This window comes from Onychomys torridus, chromosome 1, assembly GCF_903995425.1.
Source record: "Onychomys torridus chromosome 1, mOncTor1.1, whole genome shotgun sequence".
In the NCBI taxonomy this organism is placed as follows: Eukaryota; Metazoa; Chordata; class Mammalia; order Rodentia; family Cricetidae; genus Onychomys; species Onychomys torridus.
In genome coordinates, this window is record NC_050443.1 from 155,506,615 (window position 1) to 155,525,290 (window position 18,676).

General features: G+C 42.0%; 1 protein-coding gene across 12 annotated transcripts in view; it reads right to left on the reverse strand.

Annotated features, from left to right (window-relative positions):
- Cpeb3 (cytoplasmic polyadenylation element binding protein 3) overlaps nucleotides 1–18,676 on the reverse strand; it is a 193,835-nt gene that overhangs the window by 113,373 nt on the left and 61,786 nt on the right. For 7 of the 12 annotated variants that reach the window (XM_036167847.1, XM_036167866.1, XM_036167895.1 and 4 more), the window contains exon 3: nucleotides 1,367–1,526. In XM_036167847.1, coding sequence (XP_036023740.1) covers nucleotides 1,367–1,526 — 160 coding nt within the window. The remainder of the gene's footprint in view (nucleotides 1–1,366; nucleotides 1,527–18,676) is intronic. The other 5 variants (XM_036167923.1, XM_036167931.1, XM_036167914.1 and 2 more) reach the window with 1 other exon arrangement.

The following is an 18,676-nucleotide window of genomic DNA, read 5'->3' on the forward strand; positions in this document are numbered from 1 at the left end:
AGAAACCTGTCTCAAAAAAAGAAAGAGAAAGAGAGAGAGAGAGAGAGAGAGAGCGCGCGCGCGCAGAGAATCCAGACCAAGATGTAAGATGTACACACCGAAGGTTATGTGGCTGAATGATCAGGAGAGGCGACCCACGGCAGAGGAAAATGACAATGTAACCTCAAAACAGTCTAAAAACAACACAATCTGTGAATATCTTTTTTTTTTTTTTACATCGTTCACACCTCTAAGTATAACGTGCTTCAAATTACCATGGACCTAATCTTTAACTGAAGAAAGATGTGGTAAGTGACTAAATATAACAGCAAATATTTTTTCTTTTCTTTCTTCTTTTGCTAGAGGCCTTAAAATCTAGTTTTTCTCCAGACTTTTTATTTTCTCTATTGCCTACTGTTACTACTCTTTCTCACTGGAAAAGAAGGAAAGCAAGCAGAAAAATGATGAGCGTGACAAGAAAATGGTGCAAAGGATTCTGGGGAGAAAACAAATGTCAAAGGTTCAGTTGGTCACATTCTAGATAAGGGCCTAGTGAACACCAGAGAGGAAAAAGCCCTCACAATTTCAGAAGATGTGGAGCTCGCTTAAGATGGCCATCCCTGTGGCAAACTGTTCAGTTTTTAATTAAAGTCCTAACTCAAAATGGAGTGGATATCTCCACACCAGTAACTTGCACTACAGTTGAATAATCTATAAAAAGAACCATCTGTAATTATGGATTTGCACGGGCTCTATAAGCCCTACTGTTGTCGATTCTGCAATGCTTTAGCTCACACTGAACTCAAAACATGAATACCCTCTAAGATATCTTGTGCTTTAGCCCACACTGCGCAAAGGGCCACTGGCTGCATATCAGCTGGACAGCAATGATCCTACACCACGAAGGTGCCAGACTCCAGCACAATGGGACCGTGTTTGTGAAGGAGCTGTGCTGCAATGCTCCTATACTAGGAAAATGTTAAACACTAACACAATGCTAACCATATCTGTGAAGCTTTCTGATGGGATGTTGAAGATTAATTTACTTTCTTGAGGTACACCTGGACTTAAATGAATTCTACAGATTCAGCTAAGGATTCCAAATGTACAAAGCCCAGAAAATTTGGCTTCTAGTTTCATGCTATAACCATGACCTCAGCTACCCAACACAGACTTCTTCCAGATAAACAGATTAAGGTTACCAACTATGATTACTGTAGGTAGCTGAACCCAGGTTAAAAAAAGAAATCAACTTTAAATACATTCCACAATGCTTTACAGAAGCAAAACAAACAAACAAACACACACAACAAAAAAATCACAATTATCAAAAAGCTGATTTTTGCTTAAAACACCAAGCAAGAATGGACATATGAATATTCCTAACCTGCAAAATGATTCCTCCACATTATATCAGCGAAACTCATTGGTGGGCCACTGGGAGGGTAGTGTTTACCTTTCAGAGGCTCATGATCAGTCCTTATCATATCCATTAAGGAGTTCTCCAAGGAGTGCAAGTTAAAAGTGTCATAGGGCCTACTCCGGTCCTAAAAATAAAAAACACAGAACAAGACAATATATAAAATGACTTCATAAAATTAACATTTGTTTTGCTTCCTGCTATAGATCGGCAATATGAATGAAAGTTACAAACAATTCTAAAAACACATTCACTTTTTATTAAGAAAAATGACAGTGCTGATACTTTCAATAGAAGTATCTATAATAAAGTGCACCCTTTTCCTGATGGTCTAAAATATACACGTCCCATTTCTTCAGACTAGCTTTCTCTCAAATGCTACTGCCATCTACTCTCTGTCTTCCGGTGGACAGAGACTGCCCACATCCCTAGAGAACAACAGAGAACTTAGTGTAAAATCAGAATCACTTTTCTGAAAACACAGAAGGTTATTGTAGAAAGGAGCTGAGGCAACAGGATCAGCAGTTCACCTGTGTAGCGAGTTCCAGGCCTGTCTGAACTATACTCATAGGTTTTGTCTTCAAGAATCTTTCTGGCCAGGGCAGTCGGTGGTTTATATTTTTCCATTTAAACTTTAATACAGTCTTTCAAGGTGGGTAAAAACATATCTATTATACATATTAGGAAATTGAGTTTAGTAGAACCCAGATCTACACTCAAAACCAACACCCTAAGGAATATAAAATTCTGTCCAAAGAAGTTGACCCAATGCACACAGGACAGTAAACAGTGACTTCTATGGAAGCGTAATATTGCATGCAACCACTGATGAAATAACCTTGCTGGCATGGTGGTGATGAGCTCCTGTCAGGAGAGGCTATGAGCTTAGGTGACTACCTATCAGGAAAATTAGCGAAGGTATTTAGGAAAGTTATCTCATGTATCTAAATTGAAATGATCCCCAAGTCAGTCACACTATCAAAATCATGTATCATTTGGGTTGAAATACAAGTTCCTGGGCTGGGGAGATAGCTCAGTTGGCAAAGTGCTAGCCTTGCAGGCATGAGGACTTGAGCTCTCCCAAACCTACATGAAAGTACAGGTTGTGGTGGCACATGCCGGGGACACAGAAACAGGAGGATCCCTGGGGATCACTGGCCAGCCAAGCCTGTCCTGCTCAGAGAGTGCTACCTCAAAAGAACAGTGGACAACTCCTGAGGACCATCATCCAAAGTTAAACTAGATTCTACACGAGTGTGCTTCCTCTCCCTCTCTCCCAGACTCTAGTTCAAACGTGTTTAGTAATATTTTATATGAAAAGCCAGCAAAATGGTCAGTGGGGAAAGGTGCTAAGGCCAGTGTTTGGCGATGGTGGCAATGGTAAAGTATGTGTTCCACAAGCTGGAAAACTTCAGTTTAGACCCATCACTCATGCAGAAAACCCAGCACCGTACACCTATAACTTCAGCACTGAGAAGGCTGACACAGGCGGATGGGACTCACTAGCTAGTCAGTCTGAGAATCTATTTCAAAAATTAAGGTGGAGACTGATGTACAAGGACACCTAACATCAACTCTGGCCTCTACGAGAATGCACACACACACAAAAGAACGCACAACAGCTACCTGTATGGTGCCTACTACACAAAATGTCTTCTTTAATGCCACATCCCAGTACTGCAACATAGATTTAAACATCTAGAAGTTCATGGATACAAACCAAAGGGTTCATTAATGCTCAACAGATGAAAACATGACATGTGAAAAGCATAACAGAATTTGCACATGCTTCTTAACTGAACAAAATTGCAATCATTAAGATACTTGTTTTCTCATAAAATCAATTTCATTTATGCCTCATCACTTTATATTTGTGGCATAGCATTCATCCTTTTGATTTTACTATACAGCTGTGTTGTGGGAAGGTCCCTGGCTTCCTCTGGTCTCAAGCCCAGAAGCAGTCTCAATTCTTATGTTCTCCAGGAGAAGAATTTAGTCCAGACACAGGAGTGGATCACACAGTCAGCAGGAGTTTAGCCAGAGCCAGCGGGGAGGAAGCACGAATCCATTTGAGGCTGAGGGGTCCAGGCAAGCAGCCATACTGATCCTGGCAGGCTGGGCCAGTGTTTCCCTTCTCCCTGTTGTTTCTTCCCATATGCCTCCCTCAGAGGCAGCCCTAGGAAAGGGGCTTGCTTCCCTCAGAAGCCCATTTTACCTAGAATTCAGTCTGTTATAATTGAAAAGTTTACTAGGAGCCAGGAGGTGGTGGTGCACACCTTTAAGCCCAGCACTTGGGAGGCAGAGGCAGGCTGATCTCTGAGTTTGAGGCCAGCCTGGGCTACAGAGTGAGTTCCAAGGCAGTCAGGGTTACACAGAGAAACCCTGTCCTTTTTTTCCCCCTCTGGAGCTGAGGACCGAACCCAGGGCCTTGCGCTTGCTAGGCAAGTGCTCTACCACTGAGCTAAATCCCCAACCCTGTCCTTTAAAAAGAAAGGAAAGAACGAAAGAAAGAAAAAAAGAAAGAAAGGAGGGAGGGAGACAAGGAGGGACGAAGGGAGGAAGGGAGGAAGGGAAGAAGGAAGAAAGGAAGGAAGAAAAAGAGGAAAGGGCACCAACACTCTGCATGTGCTCCACTGATAGGAGGCATGAGGTAACTTGGATCTGATCTAGTGAGCATGGGTCACTATCGTCCACTGTCCCTTGCACATCTGTTTCTGGGGTCCTGGCCTTAGCCCATCTAGAGCCGACCAATGCCATTATCTTCACACCCTGTTCCAGGGCCTGGAGCTGCCCCACCACTGTTCTTTATGTCCTGTCTTTGGGACCTGTTGGTCAGTCCCCTCTGTGTGAATGTAGTAAACAGTGCTGGAATAGCTGATTAACTAGGAAGCCAGTCACAAAAGAAAAAAAACAGAAAACTTTGCAGAATGTTCAGTGATAAAAACTATAGTTCACGAGTCACAGAAGTTATAAATAGTAACACAGACTAGAGTCCAGGCCCAATTTGGCTATGAGTGTGAGACACTGTCAAAAAAGGTCAGAGGGGATGAGGGGGGTGGTGTCAAGATGGCCCAGCAGATATTAGCGCCTGCTGGGTAACCCTGAAGTCCTCAGCAGACCCGAGGACCCCTGGAGAGAACCAGCTTTTAAAAACTGTCTTCTGACCTCCATATGAGCACTGTGGCATGTGTGCACCCACACTCAACAATACACAAACTAATAACCCAATAAGCAAATAGCAACTTACTCATGAAGGTTTTTCTCCCCAAGTTTTATTTCCTCTCAAAGGAGAAAAGGAAAACAGTTTTCTGTTCACCTCCAACATGCAGCTCCCCAGAGGAATGAGAACACCTGTAAGCAACACAGCTCATTGTTGGAGTTCCCTAATAATGACCACAGATAATCAGATGTTCGTATCCAACAGTGGCTCATGTCCATACTGCATGAGGCTCAACCTCTTTCCCCCGCCTGACTTAATATTAATAAATTTATCAAATATTTAAAATTATCACTACTCAAGGAAGGAAGGAAGGCAGGCAGGCAAAAAGAAGGTGGCACTCTTGGGAGGCTGAGGCAGGAGGATGGGGGATGTGAGGGCAGCCTGGGCTGCACAATGAGACTCTTGCCTGAAGAAGTAAAGTCTCTAGGAGATATGTTTTGTCTTCTCTTGTGAGTCAAAGTCCTGGACAGATGGAGTCAGTCGTGAAAGGTTACAGCGGTAGCACCAGGGGCCAAATTCAACCAAATCCATGTGACCTCCTCCTCCCCTCCCTCTCTTTTTTTAAAACACCTCTACACCCTCTCTAACCTAACCCATACAATCCAGAGAGCCTCTTCTACCTCTGCCACACAAGCCACCTGACTCATGTGCCCTTGGTCAATTATCTCATTCAAGTGACAAGTAATTAACCTCTTAAGATCCTTGATCATTCTCCAGCCCATCCATGGCCCATCTCTAAATCCTAGGTCATTCACTCCCTGCTTTTCTGGCTTTTCTTTTATACTTGGATGTTTTCTTTCTCAGAAACACAAAGTAGAAGACTTTAAGAGCCCACAGTATCTGGGAACCAAAAGATGAAAATAACCATGGCAGGTCAGCATGATGGATAATGGAGTTTTAGGCTAACTGAGGCTGAGGACCTGAGTTTGATCCCCAGGACACACAAGAGGAAAGGAAAGAAACAACTCCTTCAAGTTCTCTGGCCTCCACAGGCTGGCTCCCCCTCCATCTCAAACACACACACACACACACACACACACACACACACACACACAGTAACTGGAAATAAAATAACAAAATAACCATGGTACCTTGTAATATGCTAGGCACTGGACTGAGTGTCTTCAGTTTTCTGCCACCCTCGGGATAGACGGAGCTTATGCAACTGTTCAAAGTCACGTTGCAAACCTACCAGACAGATGTATAATTGGCAAAGATTCCCGGCCTCCCCTCCCCATTTAGTAGACTGTCTCCTTGCTTGAATGATGATGTCTTTTGCCATACAAAAGCCTTTTAGTTTCACAAGTTCCCATTTATTAACTGTTTAATGCCTATGTAATTGGGGTCCTGTTCAGAAAGTCCTTTTCCATTCCTTCCTATCCCCTGCTTTCTCTTCCATCAGGTTCAGGGTATCTGGTCTGAGATTGAGATCTTCCATCCATTCGGAGTTTGTTTTATGTCTGGTGATAGCCATACATCTATTTTCATCCTTCTACATGCAGCTATCCGGTTTGACCAGCACCAACTGTTGAAGAAGCTGTGTTTCTTCCAGTGTGCATTTTAGGCTTCTTTATCCAAAACCAGGTATTCATGTGTGTTTGGACTTATGTCTGGGTCTTTAATTCTGTTTCCCTGATCAATGCTGTCTGTTTTTATGCCAATACCATACTATTTTTTGGTTTATTTGTTTTTGAGACAGAGGCCTCACTGTGTAGACATTTGGCTCCTGTTTAGTCTTTGCTGTTATCAGGTTGATGTCTAGTCTCAAGGTACTCTGAGTTTCAGGGTTCAGACTCATACTGGTCCCTGATCAGCATGGCAGGTAGGGTAGCAAAGTCCCCTTGGAACTCAGTTTCATAAACTCTGAGCAGTCCCAGCTCTGCACAGTAGGAGAAGTGCATCACAGGAAAGCCCACAGAAGAGGGGACTGACTGACTTGGAAAGAGGGCAAGAGGGTCTTTGAAGTAGGGATTGGGGTCCAGCTCCCTGTGGTCCAGGCCCAGGGCCCAGAGGTTGGTTGACTAGCTGGAAGTGGGGGGAGGCAGGGAAGCTGGCTCTGAAAATCCAGCCTGGAGTTCTTCGTTTCGTAAGATCCAGTGGCCTCGCGCTTGGATTTCCCTGGGTCTCTCCAGGACTAGGATCACAGGGCTACACAGCACCTTGGCCTATCTTTTTAAAGTGGTATTTGCTATATGGCTTAACTGATGGATTTATTCTTCTCAAACACACACACAGAGCACAACAAAAAGCACCTACTATCTCTACTATCTAGTCCTACCTTCTCTTTCAGATCACTACAAATATTTGGCATGTATTTTCGAAAATGTTTACAAAGTTGGCCCTTCCAAGTAGGCAGATTTGGTGTCTGTAGACTGGAAAGCAGTATATAAATACTTGAACAAAGGGCAGCTGTACTGTAACACATGCAGACTTTTTACCATCCAATTTTCTCAATAATACAACAGCTATTTACATGGTGGGCACTGTAGTAAACCAAAGCTGATTCCAAGTTCCCTGGGCTGGGCTGGCTCAGCAGGTAAAGCAGCAGGGCACACAAGCCTGACAACCTGAGTCTGATCCCCGAACTCACACGGTCTGGAGAGAACCAGCTCCTACAAGCTGTTCTCTGACCTCCATGACACCCCCCAACACTAAGGAAATAAAAACATTTTAAGAAATTTACATTTCAGTAAAATATGTACAGGTTGTATACCAATGCACCATTTTATGAGTAGATTTTGGTCATGTGCTCAGGGGGCCCTGAAACCAATCCACCACAGACACTAACAATTGTATTTCTTTTTGTTGTTGTTGGGGGTTTGGTTTGTTTGTTTTTGTTTTGTTTTGTTTTGTTTTTCGAAACAGGGTTTCTCTACATAGTTTTGGTGCCTGTCCTGAGTCTCACTCTGTAGTCCAGGCTGGCCTCGAACTCACAGAGATCTGCCTAGCTCTGCCGCCCAAGTGCTGGGATTAAAGGCGTGCACCGCTACCACCACCCGGCTAACAATTGTATTTCTATCACTCTGTTCTATATTACTTTCCTCTAAACATGAAAATTTGCATATCATGTAGTTTGCTTTCTCTGACCAATACTGTACTTCTGAGCCAGCTCCCTTTAAATAGGTTATTAGTCTCCCTTTCCCTCCTCCATCCAGTCACAAAAACATACATCTTTTTCACAAAGTAACCATGCCATCACTTCAGTGTACAATCTATGAAATCATTTATGACTTGGGGATTTCATTCTTTGTCACTAATTTTCTCAGCATGTTCATTTGGTCTTTTTTATGATTTATTTTTATTTCATGTGCATTGGTGTTTTGTCTGCATGTATGTCTATATGAAGGTGTGAGATCCCCTGGAACTGGAGTTACAGACAGTTAGTTGTGAGCTGCCATGTGGGTGCTGGGAGTTGAACACAAGTCCTCTGGAAGAGCAACCAGTGTTCTTAACCACTGAGCCATTTCTCCAGCTCCTGTCCAGGTCCTTTAACTTCATCTTTTCTCTGCTTGCTCTGCTTGGGTACAACTGTCCCTCAACCCATGGTTTCTATTAATAACATCACTAGTACAAAAACAAAGATTTGTGGACTTTCCCTGCCCTGACTACAAACCGGAGGCAGTAAATACATAAGAGCACAGCATAAAGTGACTTCCAGCACAGATGCAATCAAGACTACAAGGAACAGATAAACATGTAGTGTGGCTACTACAGGACCAGTACTACAAACTTTCACACAGGAATTTGTGCTTCTAAACCAAACACTGCTGTTAGGTTATAGCCTGTCAGAAAAGGGGGTTCTTTATTGATCTGCAGTTTACTGAAATGACAAGCAACCCAGCCCACGGTACCCAAAAGTGAAACCTCTTAAAAATAAAGGGAGCTCTGACCTTGTAGGGAAAGAGGAAAAGAGCTTTACCAAATACAGTTTCTTTTCTTCTTAAGCATGTAGTCCCTCAGTCAATAACCTATTTTAACCATACCCAATAAGACTGTTAGAGCTGTAGCTAGAAAAGGTGAACCCATGCCCTCCCCAACTAGTCTCTGGCAAACAACCAGTCCTTCTCTCTAACCTAATTTCCTCATAAACTTGACATTTTTCTCTCTTTTTTTCTTTTTTGAAACAAATTTCTCTGTGCAGCCCTGGCCAAAACTCTCTCTGTAGACTAGGCAGGCTAGCCTCTAACTCAGAGATCCTCCTGCCCCAAAGGCATTCACCACCACACCCAGTTTGAATATTCTTTAAAACTTTTTTGATTGTTTTTAAAAGGTCTTCAATACAACAATCCTAAATATAGCCTTGAATAAGATTAGAAGAGACACAGAAATTATTAGTAACTATTTTTTTCTTCTTTGAAGATGACTAATTCCAATTATCTTAACCTTTTTACCACATTGTATTTTTTTTCCCCTGTGCTAACAGCAAACCAAGATAACTTGAGTTTTGAAATGGTTTTTGAAACATCAAGGAGGCTGGGGATTAGTGTGCCTGAATAGCACCACAAAAGCCCAGGCTTGATCCCCAGCACTGCATAAATGGGAGTGTTCGAACTTGCCCATAATTCCAACAATTGGGAAGTACAGACAGAATTAGGGATTCAAGGTCACCTTCAGCTATATATGGAGTTCCAGGCCAGCCTGGGCAGAAGATCTTGTTTCAAAAACAATTTACAAAACAAACAAACAAAATACCAGGTAGCAGCCTCTCCGATTTGAGCATGCTCAGGACTCAACTCAGGCACTTCTTCTGGTCTTAATTTCTCTTCACAGCTCTTATCATTGGCTTTAGCACAGCAGGTAGGAAAAGAGGCTCTGTTTATCAGCTTTAGGGAAATTGGCTCTTTGAATCCCTTATTTACCTGAAATGACTGCATACTGAGGCCAGATTCTGCAGGGAAAAGCTAAAGGGGCCAAATGTACAAAAAATCACAAACAACATCTATCGCTGACTGTAGTCAGTAGTTCACAGCGATTACCAGAACATGGGGTATGGCCCAATGACTCAGTGATACAGTAGTGCTCTGCATGTATGAGGCCCTTGGTTCAATTTCAAACACTACAAAACAGACAGAAAGGGAAAGGGGAAGCAAGGGAAGAAGGAAGGGAAAAAAGAAAAAGCCAGGCACAGTGACACATGCTTGTAATCTTAGCACTTGAGAGACTGAGACAGTAGGACCATCACAAGGTCAAGGGCAGCCTGGGCTACACAGTGAGTTCCATGCCAATCAAGGCAGGAAGAGGAAATTGTGATTGGTTACCTTTGGTAGTGTGCTAAAAGGCAGAAATCAAACCTAAGGAGGACACAGAAAAGGTCACCAGGGACTACAATATAAAACAGGCTTTAAGAGGCTTCAAATATTAAATGCGTCTCTTTTCCTGGTTTATTTTGTGTATTGACTTTTGAAAGTGATTAGCTGATGACATTCCAAATCACTGGTTGTTAACAAGCACACTATTATCCCAAGCAGCTCATTAACAATGCGAGGGGAAGCTTGGTCCTGACTATCAAGGCCTATATTATGACATTAGGCAAAAGTAAATGAAGCTCTTTATATTCTTCTGCTGTAGGATATTTGTACACTTGTGAAGATGCGTTGCTGTGATTGGTGTAATAAAAAGCTGAATGGCCAATAACTAGGCAGGAGAGATAGGAGGGACTTCCAGGTAGAGAGAGGAAGAGGAGACAATGGAGGCGTACAGGAGATGCCATTGAGACTCAGAACAAGTTGGACACACAGGCTGGGAGTTAAGAGCCATGTGGTAGAGCACAGATTAATAAAAATATGTTTAAGTTATAAGAGCTAGTGAGACAAGTCTAAGGTAAAGCCCAGCTCTCGTAATTATTATTACGAAAGTCTCCATGTCATTATTCGTGAGCTGGCAGCCCAAAGAAAACGGATTATATTCTTCCTTTTTACTAATTATGTCAATGCATCTACAACATGGACCAAAATCCTGGTGCACACAGCGTGTCCTTTTTTTTTTAGGTTGTCCTTGCCACCTCCCACTGCTGGCCTCCAGCAATCCACCTTGACTCCTTGACTGGAGCAGCAGGTACACCCTGCCCTCTCCCTCTCTCCCTTCCCCCCTTCCATGTCTTTAGATAGGATCTCATTATGCAGCCATGTCTGGTCTGGACCAGCCAGTTCTAGAACTCACAGAGGTCCACCTTCCTCCGTCTTCACACCTGGCGCAGTTTCCGCTCTCCTTACATACTTTCCACCTTCAATAAATGTTTAAGTCCCATGGAAGTGAAGGTATACTGTACTTCCTTCTCTGAAACCTAGCAAGGCATAGCACATGGTAAATATTTAATCATTACTTGCTGTTTCTAACTTTTCACTCTGGTGATTTTATTTTGCAAGATTTTTGACTTTAAAAAAAAAAAGTGCACGCGCACACACACACACACACACACACACACACACACACAAATAATACTTACTAGAAGAGCTAAAAAGAAGAAGGAAACTCTTGATATGTTGTGTTGTGATATGACAATGCTGTGCTGAAGAGTCAGGCTCCTATAAATTGCTTGTGGATGCAAAGTGGCATGGGCACTGTGGAGTAGCAGTTTGACAATTTCTTCCATACACTTAGCAATACACCCTACAGTTCACTCCTAGCTGCCCAAGATAAATTATAACATATGTCCACACAAAATTTGTACATAGACTCTTATAACAACTTTATGAAGCTTTTCTAAAAATCAGAACCTACCTAAATGTTTATCAACTGGAGAACAAACTGATATATGCTTGTAACTGCTTTAATACCTGCCTTACTATGACTTGACCCTTGAAAATACTATGTGTGAAAGAAACCAATCTCAAGGAATCATGCCACACAATCTCATTATATGAGATGATTAGAATAGGAAATTATCCATAAAGATACAAAGAAGGTTGAGTGCTGGCTAGGATTGAAGTAATCAGGGCAAAATGCAAATTGACACCAACGGACACAGAGCAGCTTCTAGAGATGACCAAATATAGTACAACTGAACAATGATTCAGGCACACTTTTGCAATTACACTACAACCTACTGTTTTCTATACTTTAAAGGGTTAGATTTCATTGTGTATGAATTATACTTTGATAAAATTACAAAAAAGAAAGTCGCATAAGCCAGCCAGGTATAATGGTGCACACCTATAGTCCTAGCACTCAAAGGCTGAAGCAGAAAGACTGGGGGTTGGAAGTCAGCCTAGGATAATAGCAAAATCTTATCACTACAAAATGAGAGAAAAAAATAGTACACAGAATGGTGGTGCTTGCCTGTAATCCTAGTAGTTGGGGAGGTAGAGGCAGGAGGATCAGGTCAGCCTAAACCACTGTCTTCTGAGGCCAGCCTGGGCTACATAAGACCCTGCCCCCAAACCAAAATCAAAACAAATAGCAATCAAACAACCCTAAGACTTCCTAAAGCTTTAAGAGAAACTATGGCATTAAGGCACTACCTATAGTCATCCATGCTAGGAATGGGACATCAGACCTAACTTTTTTGACCTACGACTCTAGAGAGACAACGACAAAGCCTTGATTAGTTGCTCCATTCAAGAGCCAGTAAAGGACTTGAGGAACACAACCTAAAACAGACAGTAGTAGAATTACAAAGTCATCCACTGCCAGATAAATGACTGCCAACCACCTTGCATGTGCCCCATTTCTAAGGATGCATGTCTTCAGTGCTCCTTCAGGAGCCTATAGACATAACATACAGCTACAAGCAGCATCTTCTCATGCTTCCTGCTGCTTCTGATTTTCTAACCTAAGAATTCATGTTTTATAATGATATACTATGTCCTTCAGCTACTCCGCTCACCCCATTTATAACCAGGACTGTTTTGGTGTGCTCCACCATGTCCCTAGAAGCATCATGGGAGTATAAATTATACATTAAATCTACCACCCTCCTTTTCACTTCAATTCTTGTCTGACCTGAGGGCAAGGTGAAGAAATGTTCAGCAGAATTCGCAGATTCACCAGAATCTGACAGGGGCCGCGACGTGAACGCTTCTGCTGTGGCCCCCTGTTACCCTCTTGATCTTGGATTTAGGATCTGTGCCTCTGCTTTGAGGCAAACAGAAGGCAGAAGGCAAAAACTCCCAACTTAACCAACTGGCAGTCTTCTAGGGTTCTCTCCCAGAGACCACAATAGTCTGTCCAATGTATCAACTGACATCTCTAAGTACAGCTCTTTACTGTCAACTTCCTGACCACCACGGCTACCACTGGAAAAGTCACCCATGTTGATGAGTGTATATTTAATGTACAGTACCTGGTAATTACCAAATAAACTCACTCCACATTGACAGACTAGGTCCAAGGAATCAACAGAACATTACTTATTACTACATTTCCAAAGCCCTCTTTTCTAGATGAAGGAAACAGGTTATCAACAAAAATTTTACACCAAGTTTATTGTACAGTTCTAATTACAAATAAAATGAGGACCAGTGAGATGGCTCACCAATAATGATGCATGCCTCCAAAGCCTGACCACCTGAGTTTCATCCCTGAGTATGGACTCCTTCAAGTTCTCTGTCTTCCTTCCACACATGGGCCTGGCACACGGGCTTGTAGAACTAAGTTATAGCTGCCATGTAATGGACGGTGCCATCCCTGTACTGCATGGCTCACTTAATTGCATTATCTCAATATTTCACAACTGTCCTATGAGGTTGATGCTGCAATTTCTCTTTTGTTTACTAATGAAGATGCTGTCCTTAATTCAAATCAGGCATTACTGAAGATGGTTTAACTACACATAGTCTACTACTATGTAAATATTTCAGAAATAGTTACAACATTCCACTCCACTTAAATGTTACAACATTTAAGAGATATATTAAAGCCTCTAAACATAAAGTAACTATATTAATTAAACTATTTGGTTTTGGGAAGATTATAAAATTTACTTTAAATAAAGCTGCATTACTCTAGTAACAGTAAAGTACTTTAAAAATCATAAAATAGGGGTTGGGGATTTAGCTCAGTGGTAGAACGCTTGCCTAGCAAGCACAAGGCCCTGGGTTTGGTCCTGAGCTCTGGAAAAAGAAAAAAGAAAAGAAAGAAAAAAAATCATAAAATAAGCCAGGCGGTGGTGGTACACGCCTTTAATCCCAACACTCAGGAGGCAGAGGCAGATGGATCTTTGTGAGTTCGAGGCTAGCCTGGTCTACCGATCGAGAGCCAGGAAAGGCACAAAGCTACACAGAGAGACCCTGTCTCGAAAAACAAAAAAACAAACAAAAAATCATAAAATAAAATGAAATAATGCTGTGGATGATTGATTGATAAATAAAATGCTGATCAGCCAGTAGCCAGGTAGGAAGTATAGGCGGGACAAGGAGAGAGGAGAATTCTGGGGAGTGGAAGGCTGAGGCAGAGAGACACCGTCAGCCAATGCCATGACAAGTGAGATGTAAGGTACCAGTAAGCCACGAGCCACGTGACAACTTATAGACTAATACATATGGGATAATTTGAGATAGAAGAAGTAGATAGCAAGAAGCCTGAGCCATTAGGCCAAACAGTTTAAACAATATAAGCATCTGTGTGTTTATTTTATAAGTGGGCTGCAGGACTGCCGGGGCTTGGCAAGAGCTGGAGAGAAACTCTCCAGCTACAAAATAAAATTAAGAAAGATTTGGTCAGAATTTCTAAAATGCCCACATCATGTAATTTATTCTTTTTTTTTTTTTTTTTTCCGGAGCCGAGGACCGAACCCAGGGCCTTGTGCTTACTAGGCAAGTACTTTACCACTGAGCTTAATCCCCAACCCCCATTTTTTTGGAGTCTGTCTCTTCTAGGCTATTCTGGCCTCTAACTTGTTTGTACCAGAGAGCGACCTTGAACTCCTGATCCTCTAGTCTCTATCTGATGCCTGGATCACAAACATTTGCTACCACCCCGTTTACAAAATAGTTTTCAAAAGAATAAATTTCTTTATTACTTTTGGATGTTAGTGCTAACAAATTTTGCCAAGGTTTCTGAAGACTCTCTATTCGCGCCTCATTTGTTTCACATATGTTTATTGGAAATCTTAATGAGCCAAGCATTAACGATGAAAACAAACCAGGCACAGTCTCTAACTGCAAGAAGCCTTATCCACCCACAGTCAGCAGATAACAATTATATAATGAGATAAATCAGTGACAGCTGTGTGCTTGGGAATCATGAGAGCAAACACTGGAGAAGAGGCCTGAGGCAAGAAGATTGCCAATTTCCTCAAGAAATAAAAGGGCAGATAGGTGAAGGTTGAAAACAGGTAAGGCTTATTTATAAGTAACACTTGCTTCTGTGTAGTATATACTTGACAAATCCCTGAAATCATTAAGAATGTAGTTTAGTGAATCTTCCAGGATAGCAAAGGAATTCCAGAATAATTCTACTAAAAAGAGTTTAATTTTAGTACAGCCTTAAATTCTTCACCCAGCATTCAGCTTTGGGGATTCAGAAAGGAATACATATCCGTTATCTGTTGAGCTAGGTACTCAATCTCCTGAACACCAGGCTACAAATAATACAATTTCCTCTTACTACCTTTTATTTATAGATGATAGCTCATGAGGCGTTTTCAAATACAACTTGAATTTTACTACAGCAGTTTCCTGGACATTATTTATTCCACTTAAGTGTATCCCAGACCTTTTTTCTTGTTATTAAACCAGCAACAGGGCTGCCAAAAACTCTCAAGGTCCATGGAGACGGTTCCCACAGTAAAGCGCCTGTGGCACATGCCTGACAACCTGAGTTCACCCCACATAGCCCACGTTAGGTAGAAAGAGAGAATCAACAGATCAACTCCAGAGTTATTCTGGGACTTCCCCATTTGTGCTGTGGCACACACACACCCTACCTCCATCAAACACAGATAAAAAAAACAATACTTAAAAACAACAAATAAACAACAACAATCCTTGGACTTTGGGGCTGGGAATGCAGCCCAGCTGCCCAGTGTTTTCCTGACAGGCATAAATGCCTGTTTCAACCCCCACAACCTGGATGTGTCGTCAGCAGTCTTCAAATCACGGCACTCAAGAAGTGAAGGTAGAGGCCAGGCGGCGGTGGTGCACACCTTTAATCCCAGCACTCGAGAGGCAGAGCCAGGTGGATCTCTGTGAGTTCAAGGCCAGCCAGGTCCGCAGAGTGAGTTCTAGGACAGGCACCAAAAACTACACAGAGAAACCCTGCCTCAAAAAATAAACAACAACAACAACAAAAAAAAAAAAAAAAAAAAAAAAAGAAAAGAAAAAGAAAGAAAGAAAGAAAAAGACAAAAGAAAAGAAAAGGAAGTGGAGGCAGGAGGATATCCTCCTCTACCTACAGCAGCTGCTCTCAGCCTGTGGGGGTGGAACAGCCTCTTCACAGGGTCTCGGATCAGATCTCCTGCATGTCAGATATTTACATTATGATTCATAACAGTAACAAAATTACAGTTATGAAGTAGCAAAGAAAATAATGTTATGGTTGGGGGTCACCACAAGATGAGGAACTGTATTAAAGGATTTTAGCATCAGGAAGGTTGAGGACCACTGACCTAGAGGATCTGAAAACAGCATGGACTGCAGGAGACCAAAGACCCAAATTTTCTCACCTCAAGCAAACAACGAAAAACCTGCTAGAATTAAATATTAGCAGAACTGATCAATATTGGCTATGAGCCCAGCCCTAGTTGCACTTTGTACACCAACTGATGAATGGATAATAAAATGTGGTATACATTTACATAACACAATACTATTCAACTGTTCAGAAATAAAATGTGCAAGTAAGTGGGTGGAGCTAGAAAAAAATCATCCTGAGTGAGTTAACCCAAACCCAAAGAGACAAATCGTTACGATTGTTCTTTTATATGGATGTTAGCTTTTAAGCCTTCAATATGTGTGCGACCATCTGTATAACCACAGAGGTTAGGTATCTAGTAAGGGACCAGGGGAGAAGAGAGGATCTTCCAGGAAAGAGAAACTAGAATATATTGTTATTGAGAGAGAGCAGGGAGACCAGAGTAGAAGCATTAAATGGAGGAAGGGGTGGAAAGGAGGAGTATGTGGAGGAACAGCTAACACTGAGGGTCATTTGAAGAGTCATATGGAAATGTGCTACTGTGGAAGCTTCCCAAAATATAATGGACTCTACATAAAAGGACTCTAAATGGAGTCACCAAATAACAGGGGAAACAGTGCCCTAAGTAGAGATCTCACGCCCCAAGTGAAACCTCCAGTGCTGGGAGTGGGTTACATATTGTCAAGCTGATGGCCAAGGGCCATGGAAACTCCTAAACACAGCTATTACTAAAGCTATTTATTGGTTACCCCCTACAAACTTATGGTAAGGCTCCATTGTTGAAGACGACACAGAGAAGTCAAGAGGTGCCTAACTAAAGGCTCCACTCTACTGACTAGCATTCATGGTACTGGAAGGTACTCTGCATCTACCATAGGAAAAAGGGAACCATCAACCCATCTATAAACCCTATGGCCTACAGTGGTGACTTGCCTGGGAAATATGCTAGTTCAGTAGAAGCACAAAATTGTGGGAATAACCAATAACTCCCTGATTGGATTTAAGGCCCACTCCATGAGGTGGAACCCATGCCTGACACTGCTAGGGTGGCTAAGAACTCGAGACTGGGTAGGCCATGGGCCTAGGTAAAAACCAAATTCTATTGTTCTGCTAAAGGAACAGAGTAATAATATAACTCCTAATGACATTCTGCTATGCACATAGAGCAGTGCCTTGTTCAGTCATCATCAGAGAAGCTTTTCATAGGCAGAAAAGATGAAAAATAACAAGCTTTCCTACCACAGCAGCTACCTTTAAAGTGCATTTGGGGGGCTCATGTAATCATTTCTGCAAAAAGAGGTTTAGATTGTAGCCTTCTCCTTAGTCAAATTGTTGCCCTAAACAAAATCAACTAAATTAGCACTGTGTACTAATGCACAACTAATAATCTGTATGCCAACATGTCAGTGTCTTAAGTCAAATGTTTATTGAGTGTGGACACTGAGAGAGAATGAATAGAAAATAAGATCTCTCCACATTACCCCATCTCCAAGGTGCTTATAGTTTATTTAAGGAGGCAATATAAGTGGAAAGAGAATATATGGAGAAGAGAATTTTTTTAAAAAATGAAAACATAGAAGGTCAAGTATTCGGGTTGGGGATTTAACTCAGTGGTAGAGCGCTTGCCTAGCAATGCAAGGCCCTGGGTTCGATCCTCAGCTCCAGGAAAAAAAAAAAAAAAGGTCAAGTATTCAAGGCTGCCCTAGACTATATGAGACTGTCTAAAAAGCATAATAATAAGAATAAAAAAACCCTCAAATGCCTAGAGTATCTTTAATTGTAACAAATGAGAATATGTAAAATGCCTCTGTTAAAAAACCAACAAAACAAATAAAAATCTCAGTAGACAAAACTAATAAAAGACAAGTTTGTCAGTATAGCCTATAATCCTAGCACTCAGAAGACCTAGTTAAGAGAATAGTGAATTTAAAACCAGAGAAGGCCTGACTTAGAACAAATCAAAGCAAAACCAAGCAAAGAAACAAGCAGCAATACAATGTATATATTCAGTCATTTTTGGACTTTTTTGGAGGTTGTACTGTCGGCTGAGCAAGAGCTTTATTTTATTTTTTTTCTTTTTCCTTACCTTTTTTTTTTTTTTTTGGATCTCTTTCAAGACAGAGTTTCTTCATGCAGTCCTGGCTGTCCAGGAACTTTCTCTGTAGACCAGACTGGCCTCGAAGTCACAGAGATCTGCCTGCCTGTTTCCCAAGTGCTGAGATTAAAGACATATTGTAGTGGATAGCCATCCCAGCATTGGCCTGGAAGTTCCAACCCCCACTGAGGCTTCGGTAATGGTCACGCCCACAAGGCGGGGCGGAGGAAGCGGAAGACCCAAGATAGAGAGGAGGTCTCCCTCTCTTGATTCTGGAACACTGGATGCAGGACTTAGACTGAGCAGAGTTCTCCAGAGAACACCTCCAGACTGCACCATACCTTTGCCAGACCCTACAACCTATCCCTTCATTTGTACATTACCCCACAAA